Here is a 25085-nt window from a genome sequence, read left to right as displayed (position 1 = left end):
GTCACGCCCCATCGAATTATCTAGATGGGGGATACTGCAAATCAGCCGGAAAAGTCACCAACTTCTGAGTCTCGATGGGCAAAATGAATCTTGGCCAATCAGCTAAGCGTCAAACTGCCTAAATGTGTTAAAAGCTTGTCGAGTTGACTGGGATTCATCTGGGGATAATTGGGGCAGCCCTAACTATCTACTGTGTACTCCGTAGTGGTTCCCTTTCGCGATGGATGGGCTCGTGACACCGTTGGAAACTCCTGTCTGTGCATCTTGCATTTCTTCTCCACGTCCACCAACAGATCCCAACTGCTCTCTCCACATACTTCCTCATCATTCCTTGTTATCATTGTCCCCGGATTTCCATTTCAAGCGGAACACAAGGCTTTGGTCCGAACCTTCTTCCACCATGAGACAAGAACTGGATTCTCGAGTCGAGCACAATCGTTCTATTGGTGGACTCGCTTTTCCCCATGGCCCCTGACCCAGCCGGTCGCCGATTCGTGGAAATCTTGACATATCTTTCATCAACGGGGTAGAATTTCCTCAAATCCGCGTCCGAGTTTCTACTGTGACCACGCCCACAACGGTACTGGCCTTGGGCTAGATCAAAGTTCTCCATATCAAGCACCCCGTCGGTCCACCCCAGATACCCCACCACTTAGAAACATGGAGTTGAGAGCTAGACAGCATCAAGCCACCCAGGAGAGACAGGTCAATCGATGCTGATTGGACTGTTCCCGGGTGCTTTTTTCCTAGTGTTCACAAGGATGCGGCCATGGGCGTGAGTGTCCCATGGTCTAATATAATGGGCTGGCTCTTGCTCGTTTCTATCACCTCGGGCGCCATCTCTCCTTGATCCTTCACGAAGGCTATATATCTGTCTCTTGGGACCTCTGGGCAGGGTATTGTCTTTCAGCATCTGTGTCGTGTATAATACGACAAGCACCCTACGACAGTCTAGGGCTTGGCTGACAAGGACGAGAGACTGCGATTGGGCACCTGGTGTATACTTCTCTACCATCCTCTTTTCAGATTCTATACAAAGCCGTGTTACACGAACTATCCGCCAAGATGATTGAAAAGATCCTCTCCAAGAGAGGGTATAACTGGTGAGTCATCCTGTTTCCGACGGCTGGAACGAAGCGAACAATTGATTGACGGCGACACTTTGCAGGTTCATCTCCCTCGTTGCAGCAGCATGCATGGTTCTCTATGGTTACGATGCGTCCGTCTACAACTCTGTCCAGGGTTCCAAGAACTGGGTCAAGTTCTTTAACGACCCAGATGAGAACATGATTGGCGCAGTCAACACGGCCTACACCGTGGGTGCCATCTTCGGCGGTTTCTTCTTGGGTGGTCCCATTGCCGATTATCTCGGCCGCAAGATTGGTATGGGCGTCGGCTGTGTCCTTGTTATTGCATCCACCTTCATGCAGACATGGTCCCCACGTGGTAACATCGGATGCTTCCTTGCTGGCCGTCTTATCATCGGTATCGGACAGGGTATTGCCTTGAGTGAGTATCCTTTGCCAATGGAGTGTATTTTGTCGTGCACTAACTGAGTATATTTGTGAAGCCGCCGGTCCTATCTATATTGGCGAACTGGCGCCACCAGAGATTCGTGGAAAAATAATGACCTTCTGGCAAATGTTCTACTCCGTTGGATCTTTCATTTGCTTCTGGGTTAACTATGGTTGCACGCAGCATAAGGAGAACCTGGGCGAGTGGGACTGGAAGATGGTTGTCATATTCCAACTGCTCGTTCCCAGTCTGATTCTGGCTCTTCTGCCAACAATCCCTGGCTCTCCACGATGGTAAGCTGATGCAAACCTCAATGCGACTTCAAAATAACTGACAAAGTTGCCAGGTTTCTCCAGCGAGGTGACAACGTTGAAAAGGCCCGCGCCGCTCTGCGCCGAGTCCGTGAGACGGAAGAGGAAGTGGAGGAGGAAATCTTGAGAATCCGCGAGGCCCTCGAGTACGAAAAGGAAGCCATCTCCAGCAACTATAGTGCGCTCTGGAAGGACAAGTCCCTCCGTAAGCGTATGGCTCTGGCGCTCGTCATCAACGCCGGTCAACAAGTCACTGGACAAGGTTCCCTGAACTCGTACTCGACGAAGATCTACCAGAAGGTGTTTCCCAGCGCCGGAACGATCGCTCTCATCAATGCCCTCAACGCCACCTTTGGTATCATCTTTACTTTGAACGCCGTGTGGATCATTGATCGTTTCGGGCGCAAATTCCTCCTGATTGTCGGTGGTATCGGCATGGGTCTCTGCATGATCATTGCCGCCGCCGTTGAAACTGAAACACCATCGCCGAACGGGGTGAAGACAGAACCCGTCGGAATTTCGATCGTGTTCTTACTATTCTTATTCATCTTCTTCTGTAAGTTGTTATGGTCCGTTCCGTACTGGACCCAGCTAACATTCTTATCTCAGACAAACCCTCTTGGGGTGCAACTGTGTGGATTTGGACGTCGGAGGTATTCTCGATGAACGTTCGTGCCCAGGCCGTAGGCATGGCCTCACAGACTCAGAACGTCGCCAATGCCATTGTCCAACAATTCTTCCCCATTTTCCTGAAGAACTGCGGGTTCTACGCGTTCTACATGTTCGCGGGTGTCAACTTCTTACTTGCCCTCTTCGTCTGGTTCTTCATTCCCGAGACCAAGCAAGTTCCCCTGGAGGAGATTGACGCTCTCTTCGGCGGCGCCAACCATGTTACCCACGGTGAGCGGATGATGATTGGAGAGAAGGAGAAACATTTTGAGGACCAGGCCAATGAGAAGGGTGATGCAGTGACTATTGAAAACCTCGAGGCTAGACGGTAGATGTCTGCCGCCCAAGTGCCCGAGTAGCGTTGATATCATGACCTTGCTGTATCTACCTAATATTTATAAGTGGTCAATCTGGTATTGATATTGCGTACATGACTGAGGATTATGTTAGTTTTGCTTGCTGTATATAAAAATGCGTATTTCGGCTGACCTTATGTAACATGCCTGTAACCACCATAGTTGTCACGGCAACCTATAACCATAAAACAAGTCACGACTGTCAGCTAGGGTAGTTCATAGACAGAGTCAGGCGATTCACAGGCGGCGACCTCTCGACGTTAGATAGAGAGACTCTGGAAAAGAACCCACCCGACAGAACCATTCCTACCAACTCTTTGATCCTTACTCGAGTGCGTAGTAACCGGTCCACTCGATAGTAAACAACTTAGCCAACCACTAGGAGACGTTCCTTTCCTAAATCAAAGCTTGAGCGGAACCCCATTCCGCCCTGCATAAACAATTGACAGAAAATGGTGGATAAGCCGTGGTCCACCGTCCCGTTGATCCATCCCCGCAGTGGAATCACTCCGCACTTTGCAAAAAATCCGGGGAAGCTGGGGTTGTAAGGAACGCTGAATCACGACCACAAGTACAAGTATCATGCTTCGCAAAGAACTGAAATACTTCGCGTATGGTCTAAAGTAATTCAGAGATATGATAGCATTGTACGTTGCAGGTATATTGCTTTTGAATCCTACTATGGATTGAGTCTGGTAAAGCCATCCTCTGAACTGAACTGAGGATCGGATCCTCGCCTGCTGCGTTTGGCACCGACCCAGTTGCTCGGTTCTTGACCAGCAGCTGTCATAGTTCTGTTCATGATTAGCTTGGTTTGTATTGCTGCCATGCTGGTAGTGCGTTCAGCTCTAACTATCTGAGCTGTCAAGTCAGCCACATCGAACTCAGTCACGCGTGAGATACTCCGGTTCTGTAGTTGTGTCTCCTGGAGAGCGGAATTGCCGTGCCTCCTGCAATGACTCGGCAATCCATCGCGGAATCAGGACAAAAATCCGCAATATGCGGGGTGTGCATACGACATATGCATATTGGGCTTGTCGAATGTCTATAAGAGGGTGGATATCGCCGATCTCATACGTGTCAGGTAGTATTTTATAGTAAGGCTATAGTCTAGCTGCTGCTTGTCTTACTCCAGTAGGTACGAGTACTGGCACCGGCACCATGGACGAAAAAGACGACTGCACACACGCCACCATCGAGGACATCAAGTCCGCTTCCCTCCTGCCAGATGAACTCGATCGTGCAGCGGAGAGACGGCTCCTATGGAAATGCGACTTGCACGTTGTCCCCATTCTCACTGTCCTGTTCATGTTTGCCTTTCTCGACCGCATCAACATCGGGAATGCCCGGTTGATGGGGCTAGAGAGGGACTTGCGGATGACCGGGCATCAGTACAACATCGCCCTGTTTGTGTTTTTCGTTCCGTATATTCTCTTCGAGGTGCCGAGTAATATGCTCTTGAAGAAGATGAGGCCGTCGTGGTGGCTGAGTGGGATTATGTTTGCTTGGGGTGTGTTTAGCTCTTCTTGTGCGGTGGCCGAGGTGGTGAGCGATGCTGACAGTGCCACAGGGATTCTGACTGTCTGTCAAGGCGTCACGAAGAGTTTTCAAGGATTGGTGGTGTGCCGGGTCCTGATTGGGGTTTTCGAGGCGGGTTTCATGCCCGGTACTTGCTTTTTCTTGTCCGCGTTTCAGAGCTCGCATGCTGACTTCTCATGAGGATCCGTCTACGTGATCAACATGTACTATCGTCGTCATGAGCTCCAATGGCGACTCAACGTCTTCTTCAGTGCGAGTATCGTTGCTGGCGCAATTAGCGGGGTAGATCCTTCATCTTTCTCTTGATAAACGAGGTTGCTGATGCTTTCAGCTACTCGCGTACGCCATCAACAACATGGACGGTGTCGCCGGGTACAGTGGCTGGCGCTGGATCTTCATCCTCGAGGGTCTCGCCACCATTGTCGTCGCGGTCATCGCTAAGTTTATCGTCGTCGATTGGCCCGAGACCGCCCGGTTCCTGAACGAGGACGAGCGAGCGCTGCTCCTCCGCCGTCTAGCACAAGACCAGGGTGAAGCGAGGATGGACCGTCTGGATAAGAAGTCACTGCGACGTGCCTTTTCAGATCCCAAGATCTACCTGGGGTATGTCCTATGTCCACCGTCCTTCGATCTCAGAGTGATACAGAACTGATGGTAAATTTCCTACGAAGACCACTCATGTACTTTGGCATTGTCAATACCGGCTACGCAGTCTCCTTTTTTACCCCCACCATCCTTAACCAGCTAGGATGGACCGCCGTCCGAGCCCAGGTCATGAGTATTCCCATCTACTGCGTCGCGACGGTCATCGCCCTCTCCGCCGCCTATACCAGCGATCGACTGCGCCACCGGTACCTGTTCACGTTGGCAGGCTGTCTCATTGCAACCATGGGCTATGTGATACTGCTCTGCCAGGCCTCGGTGCCCGTCGGGGCGCGCTACTTTGCGGTCTTCGCCATTACAGGCGGCGGATACCTGACCCAACCGATCCTCATGGGCTGGCTGAGTAACAACATGGCGGGTCATTACAAGCAGTCCATTGCGTCGGCAATGCAGATTGGATTTGGCAATTGTGGAGGGCTGGTGGCCAGTAACATCTTTTTCAAGGAGGAGGCTCCACGATATACTACCGGGTACGGGGTAAGTCTGGGGATGACCTGGATTTGCGGAGCGGCGTGCGCCTTGTTCTTGACTTACTTGGTGAGGGAAAATAGAATAAGGGATGCAGGTAGAAGGGACTGGAGGCTGGAACTGCCCCAGGACGAAGTGGAGAATCTGGGCGATGACCATCCTGCCTTTCGATTTACTTATTAACTGGAGTCGAGATGGTCAGTGACCGTCGCATTTTTGGATACGTCTGTATATCGTTCTATGCAAGACAAACCCGTGGTCCAGTGGCCTGCGAACAGTATATTCCCAGGATGATATGGCTACACCATTGAATCGAAACACGTATTCATACGTGCGGTTGCTGCTCCACTGGCTGCTGGTTGCGCGAATAGTGTACTCTCCCTGTCTTGACGTGCTTGCACCCTCCTGATCCAAAATCCTTAGACCGTGCAGGAGGGCAACAACAGTCTTGTCCCGAGAGTCAACAGACCATACCGTGATCTGCGCATCTTGGGGACTATCTGTGAGCCGGTACGCAAAACTTGAGAGCTTCTGGCCACTCTCCTCGCACAGATATTCTTTCTCATAAGCGGGGCTGGACGGATACCGTGGGAAGAACGTAGAAATGCCGGATGATATACCATCTTGTCCTGATCGAGTAAAGTCCCAGCTGCCGTGAAGCGCTCGAAAGACCGCCATGGCCACTGCTGGACTGGCACTTTCCCTTCTAGGTTGCAGAGTCTCTTGCAGAGCCTGCAAACTCGTTCTGATATCGGCGGTCCCTGGACCAGACATGACATATCGTGCTGGAACAACAGGGCCAGGTCGTTCATCGAGCTCCGTCAAAGGAGCACGGCAGATACCTAGATCCCGTGCGAATGACTCCATCAGCCCGGTATAGTCTCCCATTGGGAACTGTCCTCGGTGAAGATTCGGATCCGCACTCCGGTATTCACGAACTTTCTGTCTTTCTTGTGCCTTGCTCTCCAGCTCTGTCGCGGAAAACTGAATGCCATGCTCTGTGTCGTCTCCAGCCCAGGTCTGCGCAAGACTTCGGGCCTGCATTTCCATGACGCCCCAGTACGATCCTCTATAGAAGCCGACAAAACCCAGATCAGGGATATTGGCATTAGAAGCACCCTTTGGGTCTAGGATCAGCGGGAAGAAGGAGTCATCGGGGGAATACTCCAATGCAGAGAGAACATCTTCTGGGAGAAACGCGAGCGAAGGAAACGGCCTAAATCCCGTAGCCAGGACAATCCCTGCAACATTATCGAGCGACATGCTCTCTTTCCCAGGTAGCTCAATGTCAACTTTTGCCGGACCAGGTGAGGAAGCATGCACGGCTGAAACACGGCCGATGACAGTTTTGATTGCTTTTGACCGGACGAACTCTGCGTAATCATTCCCTATAGCTACCCACCGTGGTTGCAGTGTCTCCTCTTCGCCACCCTTAAACCCAATATCTCCAGGGCCGATGTTCGTATAGTCTTCTCCTAAAATTGATTGGAAATAATCGTTCACTTTGGCGACCTGCGCTGCCGAGACAGGGCCAAAGGCATACTCAACTGGCCCTGGTGGCCGCCGGGCCAAATCATACATAGCTAAATCAAGCGGGAGCAGAGATACCGTCTCTGTGCCAGTCCCATTGTCCTTCTGCGCGTGTGGTATATATGTCGGCACCGTCCAGAAAGGCCGGCTAGATATGTGGTAGACCTCGGGGAAACTATCCGTTTGCACGGATGACCCCGGCGCATACCTCAATGAGGAAACGTGAAGGGCGAGAGAGGAAGCTGCCTCCACGCCCGACATACTTCCCCCTATGACAATCAATCTTCCTCCATCAGAGCCCTTCTCAACAATCGCATCCAAATCTTCAAGGCTGCGAAGCGCGGAGCTGTGGATAGTCCTCTCGGCGAGGGCAGCAAGTCCAGGGATGTCCGGCGTATACGGACGAGAGAAGTACCCCGAAGCAACAACCAGGAAATCATAGTACTCAGTTTCCACTGTGCGCTGCTCGGTGTCATCTCCCTGCTCCTCATTTTCACTGTTTCGACTATATCAGCCATGCAATGGACAGGAATCCCGAAAGAACAAAATACCTCCTCTGCACCCACTGCACAGTCCATCGCGGCCGGCCTCCCACCACCTCCCGAACCGCATGCACAACCTCACACCCCAACCTGACCACCTGGTCAGATAAGTACCGCTCCGTATAGGTCTCCAGGTATCTGCCCACTTGCCATGCCTGCGGGAACATAGGCACATCTGTACCCCCAAGCACCGACTCCCAGGCTAAGTCGGAAAAGGAGACGGTGAAGCGACTGAGGTTCGTTCGCATGGACGGATTCACTGGTCCAGCTGCGCCATGATCTTTTGAGACAGAACCTGAATCGGAACCCTTGCGACTGCGAGAAATGGGCCACAAGCCGCCTATCTCATGACGTTTCTCGAAGATGCTCGGGCTGAATGTGCCCTCCGGGAAATGGTGCAGGAGTGTCTTGGCCGTAACGAGGCCAGACGGCCCGGCGCCTATTAAACAGTGAGTTCTTCGGGGGACTCGCAAACCTCATATGGTCTCTGATTTTGTTGGCGGGGAGGTAAACAAATCTACCTATAATAGCGACCTTCTTTGGTCGTAGCATTCCGTTGCTTGCTATTTCATCCGTTTGCGAGTTACCCCTCACTAGGAGTGTCTATGGTCAGGTCCATGAAAGATTTGCGAGATGCAACACTAAAGTGGAGGTGAGACCATGTTCATGTCAGTCCTCTATTCACTTGGTATTAATAGGTCTCACGAGTATCAATTATAAGGAGAAAGACTGGTGGGGCCTGTAGTGGTGGTGGTCGTGGTTGTTGCTGCTGTGGAGGACTCGAACGGCGGAGAAGTAGATATATGTCGATGGTAGTATGAAGCACAGCAACGAGGGAAGCCCGCGTGAGACATAAGTATACCCGTATCTAACCAATCAGCTGCTGGGAGTCGAAGATGAGAAAAACTGAAAGTTCTTGATTGTTACTAGACTACGGAGTAGAGGAGTATCATTTGCTGTTATCATTATCTTGATGAACCGCTCAAAATTACTGTTGCTACGCCCGGGGAAATCATCAAAGCTCCAAGCTAAGCAAGAACAGCGTTGAAGAACGGAGTTCTAAACAGGAGGGTATCTATCACAAAAAAACAGTCGCATTGAAGGCGAAAACACAAAAAAAGACAAGGCCTGCTTGGCATGAGTGAGATGCAAAAAGAATAAAAAAGATACGGCCCGAGCCGCGGATCGAACGCGGGACCTCTCGCAGATATGCTTGGGGTTTTTCCCTAAGCGAGAATCATACCACTAGACCACCCGGGCAATCGTTGGTTCAACGTCTCGTTGATTGCTCCTCAAGCTGCCGGAGATTCGTTGCTAGGTTGCTGCTGTTGCGTTGCGTTACGTTGCGGCAAGGGGCATAGACTTGCATACTTGGCGTGGCATATCGGGCGATGGCGTCGACGCCAAGAGAGCAATGAAAGTCACTCGTTTCCAATCCGAATCGATAGGATAGGGATTTCCGTGTGATTAATGAGCCATTATCGAACTGAACTGACGGCGGTGCTCAAACCAGACCAGTACTCTGTGTTGACACGGAGGACAAGACATGGGCTGGGTAGTTGTCGGTCAGAAGAGACAGACTATGTCATCGGTAAAGTCAATTTGATTAATATGCCAGTCTCTCGAGCCAGGCGGATATTTGCAGCTCCGTGCGCCGTTCCGGTTTGAATGAATCGGAGAAGAGCTGATTGGTGACCAGCGTGTCGATATTCCTTTCCGTCAAGGGGACTTTGTATTGGCTCTTCTGTTTCAGGAGTTGTCTCTCTGCTCGTGCGGAGGGTGACAGCCTGGAGAGTGTATTGCGGATTCGTTGAATGCCACCACCGGGGAAGGAGGCCATCCGCGGAGGGCCGAAGGGGTTATCGACCCTCCAGCGGTCCTCTGAAGCGATAGAGCGGGCGTTTTTCTTGCGTTGCGAGCGAAATCTGGACATTGTGATGGATATGATGACTGGTAGGAGTTTTGGACGCACTGAGGATAGAAGAAGAGCAGTTGTGAATAGTTGCGGATGGTTGTCGATTGTGAGGGAGACACAGTGAGGGGAGGAGGGGTGGGATGGCTGTGTTAAGTATTCCAGAGGGCAGTCAGATAAGCAACGAAAGAGAGGACAAAGTTTGACCCACAGGCGAGTCACTAGGGCTAGACAGAGACAAGGCAGAGTCCAGATAGGGAATTGGGGGAGTGAAATGAGCTAATACACTCAAAGCCACTCCAAGTCGTGCGGGGCGTTCTTGCTGGGAACTCCTCGGAGGAGGCCAGGATACTAGGACTGGAAGGTCTACCGGCAAAGATGTGCCGAGAGTGAAACTAATGACTGGGGAACTGCGACGTCAGGCTACCTAGCTTGGCAATCATCATCGAAATTCCATTTGATCGAGGCAATAATGTGAATGGTTGACTCTTATTGATCGGATGGTTCTGTGACAGGCCAGAAACACTTGGCAGACATGCTTCTTGATGGACAAAATGTAAGGTACTTCTCTGGTACTCGAGACTTGTTATTATTGAACAGGAGCATTACTCATGAAGAAAGTAGATACCCTGACACTTCGGAGTGTAGAGGCTCTTAGGAGTACCTGAGTATCCTACACAGCGCCCTACTGAGAGCCACTCAACGACGTCATCGACCAGTAACCTACTGCGTTGGTCAGCGCGGTATTTACGCATCCCGATCCACAGCTACCTATGAAAACCATGAATTACCTACTACTCCGTACAGTACTCATTCTCCCCAAGAGATTCCCCTTGTATCAAAAGCCAAGAAAGCCCGAATTCCCGCTCAAATAGTTCAATCCAATATTATGAGGTGATGATTGACCAGGGCGCATACCAAGCACTTGGCGTAGATCATTGTACTACGACTGAGTATGGAGTACTTTATCCCTTTTCGTCTTTTGGGTACGTCGGAGTCCCCAGCTTACCTCGATGCGCAAACCAAACAAATACAACCGACCGACAGCAATAAGACAGCCAGAGACCGATATAACTGCTTTTATATCGCTGATAACAGCCATAGACCGCAGGAATTACCTACAATCCGTGCATACTCCACACTCCGCATTGACTCGGTGGAGCCAGCGAGCCACGCGCGATACATTCACTCCACCGCTTGGCAGAAGTGGGCGCAGAGGATGAATTATTCACCAGCCCTGCGATTGACGCCTCGAGCATGCGAACCTTCATCTTCTCGTCTCCTTCCTTCGATGATCAGCGCGAGGATACCAAAAACAGGCAAATGGCATATCCAAGCAAAGGCATACTGTAGAGACACTGTCTCGGGGCTACCTACGAATTACACCTTGACAAGTGACAATAGATTACACGGCAAGGATCCAAGCATAAGGATCTTAAAAGGGAAATTATGCTCGCCTGCGGCGCCTTTTGCGCTGAGCAGATGAAAGTCGAAGTGCACGGACGAGTCCAGCCTCTTTCAATGCACCATAACCTCTCTATGGGGAAAGAAACCGAAGTTGAGTGCGACTACTCCGTACCTAGACTAACCCCTGCCCAGTGTTGCACCGGATTCCCCTCATAGCTGTCCGGGTTCCGAGAAGACGACTGGAAGATTCGTCTGATTGGTCTGTTCCCCTCCCTCTCGAAATAGGTGTTTGCCACATGATAAGGCACCGAGTGAGACCCCCACTGTCCGTAATTGAGGGGCCCGGTGTTGATAGAGATAATTAGATTTCATCCTCGATGCATCTGGCGGGGCGTTTTCGGACTAGTGAGCTATGGCTGCTGATGCATTGATCGTTGGGATACGTTCGTTTACATTCGTTTACGGGATAGAAGTTTAAACTGAACTAGAGCTGATCCGTTTAAGTGTATTGGTTGCGGCAGTAAATCGGTATCTAACTCCGTAAACTCCAAAGATCATTATTCATTATAAAGTCCCAGTAGCCACGCGCCTTCATATTCCATTACCAAGAGAAACCAGAACACCACTCAGGATCCTCTTTGAAACAGGCTAAACCTCCTGACGCCGGAACAATGGAAATACAATCTATACAATAAGCAAGTCCTTGACACTCATTCCCATCTTTTTTTGCGAGCCCTGTATCGATATTGTGCTGTTCTTCCGAGACTCAGGACACGAAACACCCTCCTGGATAGAACCAACAGTTCCGCGGCGATCCCTGTTCAGCATGAGCAGGGCGGTGGAGGCCTCATGGTCAATGTCCGCGTCGGTTCCAGACAAGGCATTGCTGGCTCGTGGCTGAATGACGGGCGAGGTAAGTGTAGATGACGGGACGTTCCATGAGCCATGTGGAGGGTGCATGGTCCCCTCGCCATAGCGGACTGGACCTAACGCCGGGCTGGGAAGGATCGCAGGCAAAAATTCGATCGCTGTCCCTGTTGACGCCATGCGGCTACGAGGAGAGAAAGCTGGCGAAGTGTTGTTGGTGTGAGCACCGTTAGGCAGTAGCTCTGGGGACACAGACGTTGATTGCGTCCCACTGCGAACTTCACCGAGCATCTCGGGTGACGTGGGAGAGGGAGAAGCAGGCGGCATGAACGGCGATGCCGTCGACCGTTGACTGCCGGCCGTCTTGAGGTCTTGGATACACTTTTCCAGGTAATTGACATATTCAATGCTCGCCTGTGAGAAAAGTCAGAGATCGCTTGCAGCCATTAGTTTGGAAAGTAAGAATGATCGTACCTGCAAAATGGAAAGTTTGTGCATGTCCTGACCCCGGCAAGCGGGAATCATGTCCTTGAGAGTCGCAAACTCCTCGTTCATCTTAGATCTCCGCCGACGCTCGATAAGACTGTGCGCCGTTTTCCTGGCAATTTTCCGACCTGCGGCGCTTGTCGCACTAGGCTGCTTTTTCTTCGAGTTGGCAGATGCTGCGGTGTTTGCATTGCTGGCAGGCTGGTTCTTCCCGTTATCCTTGGTTGAAGGCTTGGTGTTTGTTGTGGCAGGCTTGGCCTGAGTTTGTGTCTTGGGCTTCATCTGAATGATCTTGCGGGTCCGGGTCGGCGGAGGAGGAAGATCAAAATCTTCAAGTAACCTCTTGGTACCAGCCTGACGGGGAGGATTTGCATTGCGGCCCACGCCTGTGAGTTCGGGTGAGGTAGGAGAAGCAGGAAAGTAAGATGAGGAGTCTGATTTGGAAGGTCTCCTGCTCGCGCTCGCGCTTCTGGCTGGGCTTAGGGCAGCTGGAGGCAATGCAAAGGCGTCCGCACCGTCGACGGAGGGCTGTTCCCTGATGATGAATTCTCCAGACATTGAAGGAGTTGGGGGAAGACGTGAACGCGACATGATGGCAGGATGGGTGTATCAAAACAACACCTTGGACGTCTGAGGCAGGGAAAATAGAGAGGTCTGAATTAGCCGACGAAACGACCTGGAGCAGCTTGGTAGCAAGCTGTAGTACGACGATCAAATTGTCGTTTTACAAATTGACCGTAGAAGAGACACGTGTGAGACGGGCAACAAGGGAGTAAGAGAAAGACGGAACCCGAAGAAAAAGAGACAGCAGCCTCAGGCCTCTTAAGAACGGGTCAATTGCGTATTCTGTACTCATATAGGAGAAAGTTTCCTTAGGCGGACCCCTGTCCCTAAGACACTTCAAATCTGGGACATTGTTCACCAAGCCGGAAACACGGTGTAGATGCGAATACCGTGCTGATAGCGGAAGGAAGAGGCGTGCTGCCTCTTCCTGAGAAGATGATTCGACCAGCCGGAAGACATGTGCAGAGAGGGGGGAAATGGAGTGGATGATCGACAAAGTTCAGTAAGTTGAGGACTTAAGGTAATAAGGCTAGGCAGGACCTCCAGGCCTACAGACGCTGGGCGAAAACGGGTGTCGCGTGCTTGGGGGTTTGCCCACGCGGCAGCTTCTCGGGCTGCGATAGGCTGGTCCACCAGGGGGTCGACGAGGCACGAGACCGGCTGCCCTGGGCTCATTTCATCCACCAATTTGGGGCTCGTGCTGCTGTTGAAGGCTTTGATAAGGGGACACGGAAAGATGAATATCTGGAGAAACCAGGGTGCACTGATCATCATCTGGCTGTGACTCCATGTTAACTCTTGAGGGTTTCCACGCATACCTTTTTCCTGTTATGTCCCTGGGTACGGAGTAGCAGTAATTCTTAAGTACTACGATCGGAGTAGGTGCTACGGTTAGCTGCTTTGTAAATCCGAATAAAAATATGCAGATATACCACCCTATTACGCTATCGCCGGCTCCGAAGTGGACAGGGGAATTTGCTAGCAATCCGCTGTGACTCAAGCGGCAACTCTCCGCGTCAGCATGTCCTCGAAGGAACTTTACATTTCGTTCAAAATAGAAGGGGGTCTGATCTTGGCAGCCAATACCTCGAAAAATGCTTGGCTACGAGAGATTTCTCATTTCCGCGCATCGTTTTTTTTTTTAGATAATTGTGGGTACTCATGAAGCATGGATCTTCCAAAGTACGAAAGTCATCGTCTAAGCACCCAGTAGATTCAGGGATCTCATCGGCGACTGCGTTCTTGCAGCTCAGCTCTCACCCAGCACTCTCTAGTACACATCACAGTCTAGGCAATTGACTGTGATATACACTGATCGACGTTTCATATAGTAGTCTACCGTATATGTACTATTCTATCAGAGATTCCCCCTGCATCTATTTGTTCTAATGAAAGGCGCATGCTTCAGTTCTAACGACGGAATCATCGAAATATCCGTTCCAGTAGAATCGCGCCAAAGTTCTTTTCCGCAGGCGAACTCTCCATTCTCCAGATACGATTTCCAGCCTTCGTACTCAACCAATGGCCATGGTCGCTGGCACTTTCCTCTTCTCCTTCGACGCGCTGCCGGGGGCGTCGGTCGACAATGCACGCGCCTCTGGTCCACTGGCCCGTTGTCTCAACCCGGATATCCTCAGGCGAGGCATCGGAGGGCTTCCAGCCCGCATCCTCCGCGGTCAACGCGTACCAGACACAGACGGGGTCATGCAGGCTGAGATCGACAGCATCACCGACCTGGTCCCGGTGAAGGCTCTCGATGGTTCGGAAGGTGTGCGCCATAAAGGCCGACATCCACTCCGCGAGCGGCGAGCCAGCTTCTAGGTGGGGTGCGACAGCTTGACGGAACAGGCCGCGGGTCATGCCGTGGCGGTGCGTGATGTCCAGCGGGAAGAGGCGGAGTGTGAGCTGTTTGCTTAGTTTAGCGGGGTAGGACGGGAGGGTGGTGCCGGATGGCATGGTGGTTTTGGGGTTAGGGGAGGTGAGGGCGAAAACGCGCGCCGCGGCGAATGCGTCGGCGTATGCGTTGAACTCTGCAACGGGTGTGACCTGCCACCTGTTAGTCCAGAAAAAGACCCATAAGAATAGCTGGGAGGTAAGCCTACATTGCCCGGTTCATTGACTGCTCCTCCCATGACTACTACTTCTTTGACACGCAAGAAAGTCTCGGCATCCTCCGCGGAAGCGAGGGCCAGATTGGTTAGCGGGCCGACGGCCACGAGGGTGACAGTGTCGGGATCGTTCTCGCGTAGTACGCGGAGGATTTCCTGGTGCGCGGGCCGCTTAGAGGCAATAAAGGACCGATGCGCCGAGTCTCCGGTGCGTATGGGCTCGATGACAGTGGGATCCGCCGAGGGATCGAACATATGCTCCCATGTTTCCTTTGGAGTGAAGTGCGGATGCTGCGATGGTCAGCATCTGTGGAGAGACTGTCGAAAATACCAACATACGCTAGCGTGAATGCCCCCAAGACCGTCAGTTCCATCTGTGCATCAACTAGTTAGCATCAATGGCGAACTTCTTTGTGAAAAAGGTGCATACGAAAATAATCGGCCAACATCTTCTGATCTTCTAGAGGGTCCTCGGCCCCAACGGCAATGACCGGTCGACAGGCGTGCAGGGCGCCAAACCCTTCAGGCCGGCCATGCTCGCGACGCCATTGCATCTCTCGTTCGAGAATGTGGAACATGGAGACGACATTACGAAGGCAGCTTTTCATAGTTAGCAATGGAAGACTGATTCAACTAGGACGACGGCGACTCACCTCCTCACTTCGATGTTGCCAAAGGTCAGAGAGATGAGTAGCAATTCTACCTCTTCAGACTGTGCGGATAAAGCAAGGAGAAGTGCGAGGATGTCATCGATGCCCTGTTCACATTTAGTCAGCTTTTGTATACTTATAATAATAAAAGCTGGCGAAGGCATACAGGATCGGTGTCGATGATGATCTTTTTCGGTGCCATGATGTGGTAAGTTGATAAATCAATCTTATGAGCGGTCAATGTTTGACAAGGCCACCAAAAACAGAGTGGTGCTTTCTTGGATCAAATCGTTGTAGAAGTTGATAGTTGCAAAAGGCAACAGAAAGTGGGATGGGGAATCCTAGGTACAGTCTTGGCTCTGCTATCATATTCCCCACCATATGGGGCACTGGGAACTTTCTCATCAAGGCGACAGAGTAGGTGCGGAGTACGCCGATGTGGCTTAAGGTTACATTGTGTATTTGGACACGATCTTTTTATGTAATTGACCGCGAATTTGCAGGCGACAATTTGCTCACAAAAGCGGTGCCAGAATTTGGGCAAACTCGTAGATAGGTATGGAGTATACTTCCGGATGGGAATTTCTCTTCTAGAAGGCAGCCACATTGCCCCGTACCATGCTTAGGGTAAGCCTTATGCCGTTTTATGCATGATAATGAGGTTCCTTTTGGCCTCGGAAATCAGGCAGCAACACCCATGGTTATAACACGATTGAAGAACAGACGGTTGAGATTTCTTGACGTTATATCTACCATCGAGTCAGGACGTGCGCGTTCTCGCATTACCCGTTTACTCCTTGATTAAACATCAATCAATTGGATATGAGTTCAAGTATAGGTACCCTTGTGGCGTCCAATGAGTCAATTGCTCATCTATAAACTTGTAAGAAATGTTGAGGTACGAGTTAAGAGTTGTCAATATTTACAAAATCATCTTCCAACAGAATACTTAGTACTTCTGTATTCAAATTGTTTGCCAGTGTTGCAGTTTCTCTTGACGTTCGGTACGTAGGAAGACAAAGACCGACCTACCCTGTGGAGGATAGCTCGGCAGTCAAACCGTCAACGTGGCCTGTTCTGGTGCAGCCTTACTACTTATGATTGTGACTATTAGACTAGTTACTGTGTGTGTATCTCGGCACCAATCAGACCAGCCCTGTGTGAATAATATTGAATCTAGCCTGGATGACAAAGTCAGGGGAATGTGCAGATGGAAAAGGCCTGGAAATAACTCATGGCTTGATGGATTGGTTGGCTTCCCCCCACGCGCATTACCCCTGTCGTCTGTTTGATGATGGCTGGATCATCTATCTCCGTATGCAAGTACCGTTTGTTAATGCATTTAGAGGACTTTGAATTCAGAGTGAATGCCACTCACTGCCTTTCAGACAACTTCGGGTTAGTTCATGACTTTTGAGGGCGGTAGATAGTATACCGACAGGTGGAGTGTGAAAGGAGGTGACGATCAAAACATTGGACGAGCTTGATTAAACAACGTCTATCTATCAATTGATGGCCGATAGGCTGGGATTCAAAGATCAATGAAATTAATCATTTGCCAAAGTGAAATATGACCCAGTGGAGACTTCCCAGTGCTACTCCGGAGCGCCTATTTAATCTCCTCTCAAAGGTCCCATACTGAGAGGGCCTGGAGAGCGGAGTTTAGTGACTGTGTCCTCTTCCGTCGTAATTATTATCACTTCGCTCCTCCTTTCCACCTCCTCTATCCACCTTTCACTACCACTTACCTCTCTTCCCTATCGGTCATTCACTCATACTGACCTTCCAGCGATTCCTTCAGTTCATCATAAGCTCATCTTGTTTGTTCTCATCTCTCAATTGAGATCAACCAGCGGTCTCGATGTTCCTCTGGTGATCCCTCCCTCCCTCCCCCCATTTTTCATACCCTTGCGACCTCACCTCTTCACTTGCAACCAACTTCCCTGAGCCAGTCGGAAATCTCTCTGATCAGGTCAATTTTCCTGGCCAGCCTTTGTAAAAGGTGCGAAAATCGAGTTGGTAAAGAGCTGGTCGCTCGAACGACACTGCTTCTTTCTGTTCGCGGACGCAATCTGTCCTTCTCGGCGCCACTTCTCCGCCCCTAACTCCCTTCAACTTTCCATCCACCCTCCGAGTCTCCAACCTCTCTGGGCCTGATGGTATAAATTGAATTGGATCACTGCAAAACTTCCAGTCAATTAATTATCTGCGATCAGTCACTACCAGGGGCTACTCCCTGCCCAATCTCCTACGCCGTTCTGCCAACTTCTACTTCAAGGAACGATCGATTGAGACGACGACCATAAATATCACGACTTTCCTCTACTTTTTTTGTCCCTTTTGCTTCTCTTTGAAGAACGAATTTGCCGAGGTATGCTCCGTTCCTACACTGATGCCCCACTTCGATCCTGACGAGCTGACACGTTGCGGATACAGCTTGAACCATGATGAATCCTTACATTAGCTGGGCTCTGCTACTCGTGGTGGCAGGTGGCCTGGGATGGTATTATAATGCCCCGAATCCCAAAGCCAAGCCCACCGTCAAGCCCGCGGCAGAGAAGATAGAAAGTGCGACTGGAGTGAAGAAGCCCAAGAAGAAGGCGAAAAAATCCCACGAGCCTACTTCATCCGCAACGACCAAAAAGGTCGAAGAGAAGCCCGCATTCGAGTACAAAGCTACGGAGGGTGATGATGGGGATGAAGAGATCGACCGGAAGGAGATGGCCAAGCGTTTTACCGCTGTGAAGAGTGGAATCCCCGCCCAGGTGAGCGGCAGCGAGGGTAAATCTCAAAAGAAAAAGAAGAAGACCACCAGCCAACTCGAGGCTGAGGAGAGTAAGCGCTCCGGATCTCGCGTCTCGGCTCGCACCTCCTCCACCGCTGGCGCCGACGCGGATGATGATCTCTCCCCCGCGGGTTCCCCGATGGTGAAGCCTACCGCCTCCTCCGCTGGATATGTATCGGACATGCTCGAAGCTCCTGCTCCCGGCGCGTCTGTCCTCCGTGTCACCGGGTCTATGGAAGCGCCCCAGAAGAAGCAGAAGGCTCAGTCTTTCAAGCAGGTCGAAACGAAGAAGCAACGCCAACAACGGGCGAAGAACGAGGCTCGTAAGCAACAAGTCCAGGAAGCTGAGGCAGAAAGACGCAAGCTTCTCGAGAAACAGCTGCACACGGCCCGGGAGGCTGAGCGCCGCGAAGCGGCCAAGACCAAGCTCGTTGCGCCTCAGAGCAACGCCTGGCAGGCAAAGGAGGTGAACCCCACATCCAACGGCACCCCGAATGTGTCTCAGGGCCCCAACGTGGAACTGCTGGACACTTTCGAAACGCCATCCTCTAAGCAGTCTCCTGCCACTACCTCGAGCTCGAAGAAGTGGGACCAGGGCCTTCCGTCGGAAGAGGAGCAAATGCGTATCCTGGGTGCTGATCCTAGTGATGACTGGACCACTGTGTCGAGCAAGAAGCTTAAGAAGAAGGGCGGAAAGGCCGATGAGAGCTTCAGCGAGGCCAGTGCGTCTGAGACCCAGGTGACTCCTGCCGCTCCAGCGGCCGTTCCCGCTGCCCCCAAGGTCACTGTGACCCCCACTTATATACCCGATATTCTGCGCTCGAAGCAGAAAGGACACCCGCTCGACTCCGACTGGGCCGCTTAGACGATCTGTGTAACATTCCGTTTCTTTTTCTTTTTATCCTTTGGAGACGAAGACAACGTCGTATAAGAGCAGCACACTTCTCATTCCTTCCAAGAATCTAAGCCTTGGACTGTATTTATTATTCATGGCTTTGGCGTTTGGGCTGTCTTCGATATACCACAAAATGTCTAGTATCGGGTGAGATGGATACATTCTACCACGATTGAGCGCGGGAAGAAGGAAAGAGAGAAACATGGTTGAATTTGGCCAGAAGAAAGAAGAGACTCTATATGAGGAGAAAAATTGAGAAAGGGGAAAAAGAATTCATGTATTTTTCTTGTGTCTTTGTTGCGACCTCTTGACTGTTCTTATAACATATTTGTTTTTGATCAATAATTGAGTGATGAATTCAAACAAGGGTTATGACATCTCATATTTTCAATCCGACAAAGACCTTAATGCAGATACTGGATAGACTCCATTATTCTGGTCATCCTTCTTCCCTCAGCATACGTAGATTTAGTCTTGTGAGTAGGTATCTTCCCTCTGGCCCAAGCTCGAGCATTGGACAAGATCTACTGCTGATCTCAGGATCTGTCTACCGAGCCAGGGACTAAAATAGAAGGCACAGACAACCAGTCTAGGGTTCTCAGCTTGTACTGTGATTTGTTCTTGAAAGTCAAGAGGAGGAGAACAGATCTGAGCTTTGAGACGACTTACACGAGACTAGGTGGAGCTTACTTGCCTTTGTAGCTTAGTTCAGTGAAGTGGTGAAGTAGTGGCCGTCAGATCCGAGGAGACAACTGTTTCTATATTTATGCTTCTCCTATCCTAGGTACTTTGTAAACACTTAATATTTCGACAATTGAATGTGAAGTTCCACTTTCCCACTGTAACTCCCATGAACCTGTAGATAGTTGCTCGTTGATGCTTGCGAACCTGAGGCTGTTGAACCAGGGACAAGGAACGGGCCTGAAGATCGGCGTCCCTGAATATGTGGCTGTGGGGTATGCCTGATAGGGACCTCTGGATATCTAATTAGACACCACCACACAGATTGATAGTAGAGATGACCCTTTCATGGAGGCTGATTAGTATATCTACGGCATCCTCAGGTTTATTAGAGCATTTTAAGTGAGCAGCCATCAGATGAATACTCTTGTATGCAGAAACAATAGAGAAACGTGATGTCGTCACTGGGGCACGCAGGGGAGGTGGGCCTTGGCAACCGTTCCCAAATAGGACTAGAGGCGAGTTTCGGTCATCGTGGCCTGAACTGAACGAAGTGAGCAGAACAAGAGCATCAAAAGGAACAGCAAGAGGTCAAGTCGTTCTTATTATTTCTCCAAGTCTTCTCCCCTTTCTGCTTACGATTTATTATTGACTTGCTTCTTATTGATTGTCCCTTTCGGATAGATTCCTCTCGACGTATCCCTTTTATCATCGAAAGGTTTGTGATCTATCCTACTCCTGTTTCCCCTGTTTTGCTGGCCTCCCTCGCTTTGTAATTTGTTTCCTTCTACGGAGTACGCTCACCATTACTACTCTGCCCGCCGCCGCCTCCTCCTCCTCCTCGGATCCTTATGAATTCTGCTCCGGAGTTTCGTTGAATTTACCCTCTTTTTTGCGCAAGCCTATCGACTGTTTACTGATATTGACGTTCGTCTGAAGTGATTATTCCGTCCCCTTCCACCGATTCATTATCCCGCCATGGCGCAGATTCGCGGCACTGCGGGTTACAACCTCGGTCACCAGAACCCCTTCGTAGGACCTGGACGAGCAGACGCGACGAGCGACCCGAGTCCTTTGGACGCTATTCGGGAACAGACAAGCAAGATTGAAGACTGGTTGGATACAATCTCGGATCCTGTAAAGCCGTACGTTGTCCAATTCCACCTTGTCCGCGAGAAGGGATGAAGTATACAAACAAGGGCGAACAAGCCGGAGCCTTATTCCAGACCCATTACTGACATTGTGTCGTCTTGATTGCTAGCTATCTTCCTGCTATTGGCCGTTTCCTTATTGTGGTCACCTTCATCGAGGACAGCTTACGTATTATCACACAATGGAGCGATCAGCTCGTATACCTCCGTGAATACCGGAAAAGTAAGCGTCCCTGATTCGCCATTTCAATACAGCTCTGCGACAGATCTCTCACACGATATTCTTTGTCCAGTTCCCTGGGGTATCACGCACACGTTCCTCATCCTTAACGTCATTGCAATGTCCGTCTGCTCGTTCCTGGTCATCACCCGCCGGCACACTGAGATCGCCGTCGCCGGCCTGCTCGGAGTTGTCGTCACACAAGGTCTCGGTTATGGTCTCATCTTTGATCTCAACTTCTTCTTGCGCAATCTCAGCGTCGTCGGCGGTCTGCTCATGGTTCTCTCCGACTCGTGGGTCCGCAAGAAGTTCGTCCCAGCCGGATTGCCCCAATTGGATGAAAAGGACCGCAAGATGTACGTCCAATTTGCTGGTCGTGTGCTGCTGATTTTCCTCTTCGTTGGATTTGTCTTCTCCGGCCAATGGAGCTTGTGGCGCGTGCTGGTCAGCCTGTTCGGTTTCGTTGCGTGTGTTATGGTCATTGTTGGTTTCAAAGCCAAGTGGAGCGCGATCATTCTCGTGGTTTTGTTGAGTGTCTTCAACGTCCTCGTTAATAACTTCTGGACTGTACGTTCATTTCCCTACGCGACGGATAAAGCTCGTAACTGACTCACTCTCAGCTGCACCCCCACCACCCCCACAAGGACTTTGCCAAGTACGACTTTTTCCAGATTCTATCCATTGTGTAGGTTTCTGTTTTCCTTATCCCCACAAGTACTCGTGTCCTAACCACTATAACAGTGGCGGTCTCCTTCTCCTGGTCAACATGGGTCCCGGTCAACTGAGCATGGACGAGAAGAAGAAGGTCTACTAGAAGTAGCAGGTTATATTCCACTCAAGGATAACCATCCCCACCAAAATTTTGGCGTTTAGCATTCCCTTGCGAACGCGCATGCATGTCCCTGAAGAACCTATTTCACACAAGGCCTTCCACCTTCCACCTTTCCCCCCCCATCCCTACCTCTACCCCAAACTCATAGCTTTGGACTGGGACTCCGCCAGCGCAGCTTCTTCATCCTCTCATCATCAAGGAGGAGTTCGACGCGTTGCGACCCCAAATTGATTCCGAATTCTCTATTGGCTAATTTTGTCCTACCTTGACCTTAGGGTCTCAGATGAGAAAATAAGAGTACCTGCATTCTTCTATTCTTCTCACTGTAAAGTACAATACTCCAACGACTATCTAGTGGGAACTGCTTCAGAATTGCATTTAGTTCCTTGTGTTTGATCCATGCAGGATGAAGGTGGACCAGTCGATCATTACAGTGGCATGACAATGCACGCTACATGTGGATCGATTTGACTAGACTACATATCAATGCAGGAATGGAGTCTACTGCATCACCCCTACAGCATACAAGTAAGTTTCACAGCGACTTGAAAGTAAATTGTGAAGCACGTATGTATTAGGGAAGCTATTATACACGAAGAAAGTCGATCAGCTCAAAAGGAAAACCTCGGGTAAGAATAGGACGGGACAGGTCAAGGAAACGGCTAGAGAATGGTAATCTGCGCAGACAATGTGTATGACTCGAATGCAGGAATGCGGAGATTTAGCAAATGGGATGATAACACAGGCGAGGGGCCCAAGGCTGAGGATCGCGTGCAGGGTGCGCCTGCCATGGACCTGCCATGGAGATAGCCAGGGAACAGTGGTAGGCCTTTCTTCCTGCTCTGTAGGATAATGGATAGAGGGGTAAAAAAAGGGAATGAGAGAGCATCCGCTTTTGTGCTTCCAACGCCAAGATAGAGAAACCTTTGAATGCATCCAGAAACGTGTGCGAGTCCAAAAGGGTCCAGAAACAGATGCGAGGTTGAAAGCGTGGCCCTACTGGGTTTCTACCCTCAAATGTCCATGCTCCACCGCCAAGGCCGAATAGGTTCGAACTGGCCCAGGCTAATTTCTTCAATTGCATCATCGGTGAAATCCAAATGGTATAGTTGAATGTGTTTGTGGTCTTGGTGGAACGCTGATAGTGTCTTTGATACTTTCGGACGGGCATGTTTAATATTGTCGTCGGTTGATTTTGATACTGGCCGTGACGTTGGGGTTTCAGGATACTGCCATGAGATACTGGGAGTCTCTGCGTCTGAGCAGTCTGGAGAAGATATGGTAGAGGGTGAATCGCAACGTGAATGTCTAGGTACTGAGATGACAAACGTGCTCTTGTCACGTCCGTATGGCAGCATAGTTGACGAAAGCTGCCGAGGAAGCTCAAGCTGACTGTTGCTTTCGGGCTTTGGTGCTTTCTGGGCGGAGTGTTCGTAAGGTGAAGCCAGAATAGGCGTGGATTTGCTCGACGATCTTTGATCCGTACTTTGAGTAGCCAAGGGCGGCAGCTGTCTATTCCGCTGAGCAACTGTCGGCCCTGCCTTGTTAAGGTGAGTATCATTGGGTAGTGTCCCGCAGTCATTCTTGCGGGTTGAAGCGCTGAAGGGTTCCTTTCCGGCCATGACTCTTGCACTGGGAGGCGGCTGCAACATCCATCTTGTTTCCGCCCGGCTCTTGGGTCCGCTTACAATCGGTGGATGAAGATCGTTGACTGGGGGTACGCGGGCGATGTAGTACTTGCTGGGTTCGGTGGTGTCCGCTTTGCCCCGGCCGGAGATTCCAACCGAGGAGCCCTTCACCTCCACTTCCTCCCCCCACAGAGGTTCATCCTCCCGTTGGTAACGCATACGGTTCCACCGGTCGCCAAGCGGATGCTTAACACTGCTCTTATCCTTTCGCAGTGACGCCTCTCCCACGTCGTGGCTGGACTCCATTGGTGACAATGGATCAGTATTCCAACTGTCGGTCCGTCGATGGTTGTTCCGATGACCGCCTCTTCTTGCAGGAGGACCCGGACCTAGAGCAATCTCTTCCGCCCATCCTGGGTTGGTACTGAACGGTGTTGGCTGAGCAAATGGTTTTGGTTGGTCGGTGATGACGGCGTCAACCTTCTCCTTCTCTCGTTGCGATCGAACGGCTTCCTTTTTTCGCTTGCGACGGTCAAAGGACATAGCACAGGGCGTACAGCTGGCATAGTAGAAGACGGCCGATTGAGCCCCTCTGAACAGCCACATGGCAATCAGCTGTGATGATGCCTAAGATCCGGATGAGAGTAGCAACGCTTGATGTAGACGAGTCCGGCGAATGCACTGGTATAAAAAAGGGTCTGAGTATCTATTTGGCCCGGAGGCACTTGTAGTTTGATCTCAATGTTTGCTGTGGCGCTAACGACAACATGAAGGGCGTTCTCTGTCCTATTGCGGAATTCTGAGGAAAGAGCACGCGGAGATCGACCAGCGATCTGTTACAGGAGACGATGAAGAGTGTGAAGGATAAAACGGGAGAGAAGAAACAGTGGCGAATGGAGGAAAAGAGCAATGAGAACAGGGATCAATCGACGGGAAGAATGAAGGAGATGATGGTAAAAGAAGATGAATGGATGGGGATGGAGGGGAGGTTGGCTGCTGGCTGTTGGCTCTTCGCTGCTGTCTGCTGTCTGTCAGGGGGAGTTGGGCCACCGGATTGGGCTTGGCAGGATGGAGAGAGAGGGGCGGGACAGCGACTTAGTCATGGAGCTAAATACGGGAGCCGTTTCATCGCCAGGCACAGGGAGTGTCGATCTCAGAACATTGTGGCTATTTATGTATGACTATTGATCTACCGCTGCAGCCTGTGTTCGTGAGATCATTATGCTCACAGGATTTTTAAGTGCAGCCCAGAGTACAGTGGATTTACTGAGCCAACTTGCCTGCTGACTGACTACAGCGTCGAGAC

General features: G+C 50.8%; 8 protein-coding genes and 1 non-coding gene across 9 annotated transcripts; 4 read left to right on the top strand and 5 right to left on the bottom strand.

The window, feature by feature from the left end:
* Window positions 1–271: 271 nt before the first annotated feature.
* Window positions 272–2935, top strand: AFUA_1G11830 (putative MFS sugar transporter). Its single transcript, XM_747456.2, has 5 exons — window positions 272–1103; window positions 1169–1509; window positions 1571–1808; window positions 1862–2382; window positions 2436–2935. The coding sequence occupies exons 1-5, from the start codon at window positions 1066–1068 to the stop codon at window positions 2825–2827; spliced, it is 1530 nt and encodes a 509-aa protein (XP_752549.1). The 5' UTR covers window positions 272–1065; the 3' UTR covers window positions 2828–2935.
* A 716-nt stretch (window positions 2936–3651) lies between these two features.
* AFUA_1G11820 (allantoate permease family MFS transporter) lies at window positions 3652–5704 on the top strand (the record flags this gene model as incomplete). The annotated part of the gene is made up of 6 exons (XM_747455.1): window positions 3652–3663; window positions 3785–3935; window positions 3990–4517; window positions 4572–4672; window positions 4722–4993; window positions 5062–5704. 6 exons carry the CDS (start codon window positions 3652–3654, stop codon window positions 5702–5704), a joined length of 1707 nt encoding a protein of 568 aa, XP_752548.1.
* Window positions 5705–5719: 15 nt separating this feature from the next.
* Window positions 5720–7888, bottom strand: AFUA_1G11810 (uncharacterized protein; the record flags this gene model as incomplete). Its single annotated transcript, XM_747454.2, has 2 exons — window positions 7603–7888; window positions 5720–7547 (listed from the first exon to the last, which is right to left on the bottom strand). The coding sequence occupies exons 1-2, from the start codon at window positions 7839–7841 to the stop codon at window positions 5720–5722; spliced, it is 2067 nt and encodes a 688-aa protein (XP_752547.1). The 5' UTR covers window positions 7842–7888.
* An 875-nt stretch (window positions 7889–8763) lies between these two features.
* Window positions 8764–8853, bottom strand: tP(AGG)1. The gene is given in 2 exon segments: window positions 8764–8799; window positions 8818–8853. It is a non-coding gene (tRNA).
* Window positions 8854–11393: 2540 nt separating this feature from the next.
* Window positions 11394–13713, bottom strand: AFUA_1G11800 (basic helix-loop-helix domain-containing protein). Its single transcript, XM_747453.2, has 2 exons — window positions 12254–13713; window positions 11394–12193 (listed from the first exon to the last, which is right to left on the bottom strand). Exons 1-2 carry the CDS (start codon window positions 12854–12856, stop codon window positions 11597–11599), a joined length of 1200 nt encoding a protein of 399 aa, XP_752546.1. The 5' UTR covers window positions 12857–13713; the 3' UTR covers window positions 11394–11596.
* Window positions 13714–14251: 538 nt separating this feature from the next.
* AFUA_1G11790 (putative nucleoside hydrolase) lies at window positions 14252–16194 on the bottom strand (the record flags this gene model as incomplete). Its single annotated transcript, XM_747452.1, has 7 exons — window positions 14252–14875; window positions 14932–15207; window positions 15277–15311; window positions 15368–15561; window positions 15591–15712; window positions 15754–15813; window positions 15937–16194. The coding sequence occupies 7 exons, from the start codon at window positions 16192–16194 to the stop codon at window positions 14252–14254; spliced, it is 1569 nt and encodes a 522-aa protein (XP_752545.1).
* A 740-nt stretch (window positions 16195–16934) lies between these two features.
* Window positions 16935–19656, top strand: AFUA_1G11780 (uncharacterized protein). The gene is made up of 2 exons (XM_747451.2): window positions 16935–17958; window positions 18024–19656. Exon 2 carries the CDS (start codon window positions 18032–18034, stop codon window positions 19235–19237), a length of 1206 nt encoding a protein of 401 aa, XP_752544.1. The 5' UTR covers window positions 16935–17958; window positions 18024–18031; the 3' UTR covers window positions 19238–19656.
* Window positions 19657–20030: 374 nt separating this feature from the next.
* Window positions 20031–22545, top strand: AFUA_1G11770 (protein ERV29). The gene is made up of 6 exons (XM_747450.2): window positions 20031–20666; window positions 20888–21093; window positions 21210–21322; window positions 21393–21886; window positions 21940–22004; window positions 22061–22545. The coding sequence occupies exons 2-6, from the start codon at window positions 20927–20929 to the stop codon at window positions 22131–22133; spliced, it is 912 nt and encodes a 303-aa protein (XP_752543.1). The 5' UTR covers window positions 20031–20666; window positions 20888–20926; the 3' UTR covers window positions 22134–22545.
* Window positions 22546–22665: 120 nt separating this feature from the next.
* On the bottom strand, window positions 22666–24824 carry AFUA_1G11760 (uncharacterized protein). The gene has a single exon (XM_747449.2). The coding sequence runs from the start codon at window positions 24383–24385 to the stop codon at window positions 23165–23167; it is 1221 nt and encodes a 406-aa protein (XP_752542.1). The 5' UTR covers window positions 24386–24824; the 3' UTR covers window positions 22666–23164.
* Between the last annotated feature and the right edge of the window lie 261 nt (window positions 24825–25085).

The sequence above is a fragment of the Aspergillus fumigatus genome, chromosome 1, assembly GCF_000002655.1.
Source record: "Aspergillus fumigatus Af293 chromosome 1, whole genome shotgun sequence".
Lineage (NCBI taxonomy): Eukaryota > Fungi > Ascomycota > Eurotiomycetes > Eurotiales > Aspergillaceae > Aspergillus > Aspergillus fumigatus.
The sequence above is the reverse complement of the archived record's forward strand: the minus strand, read 5'-3'. Positions and strand labels throughout refer to the sequence as shown.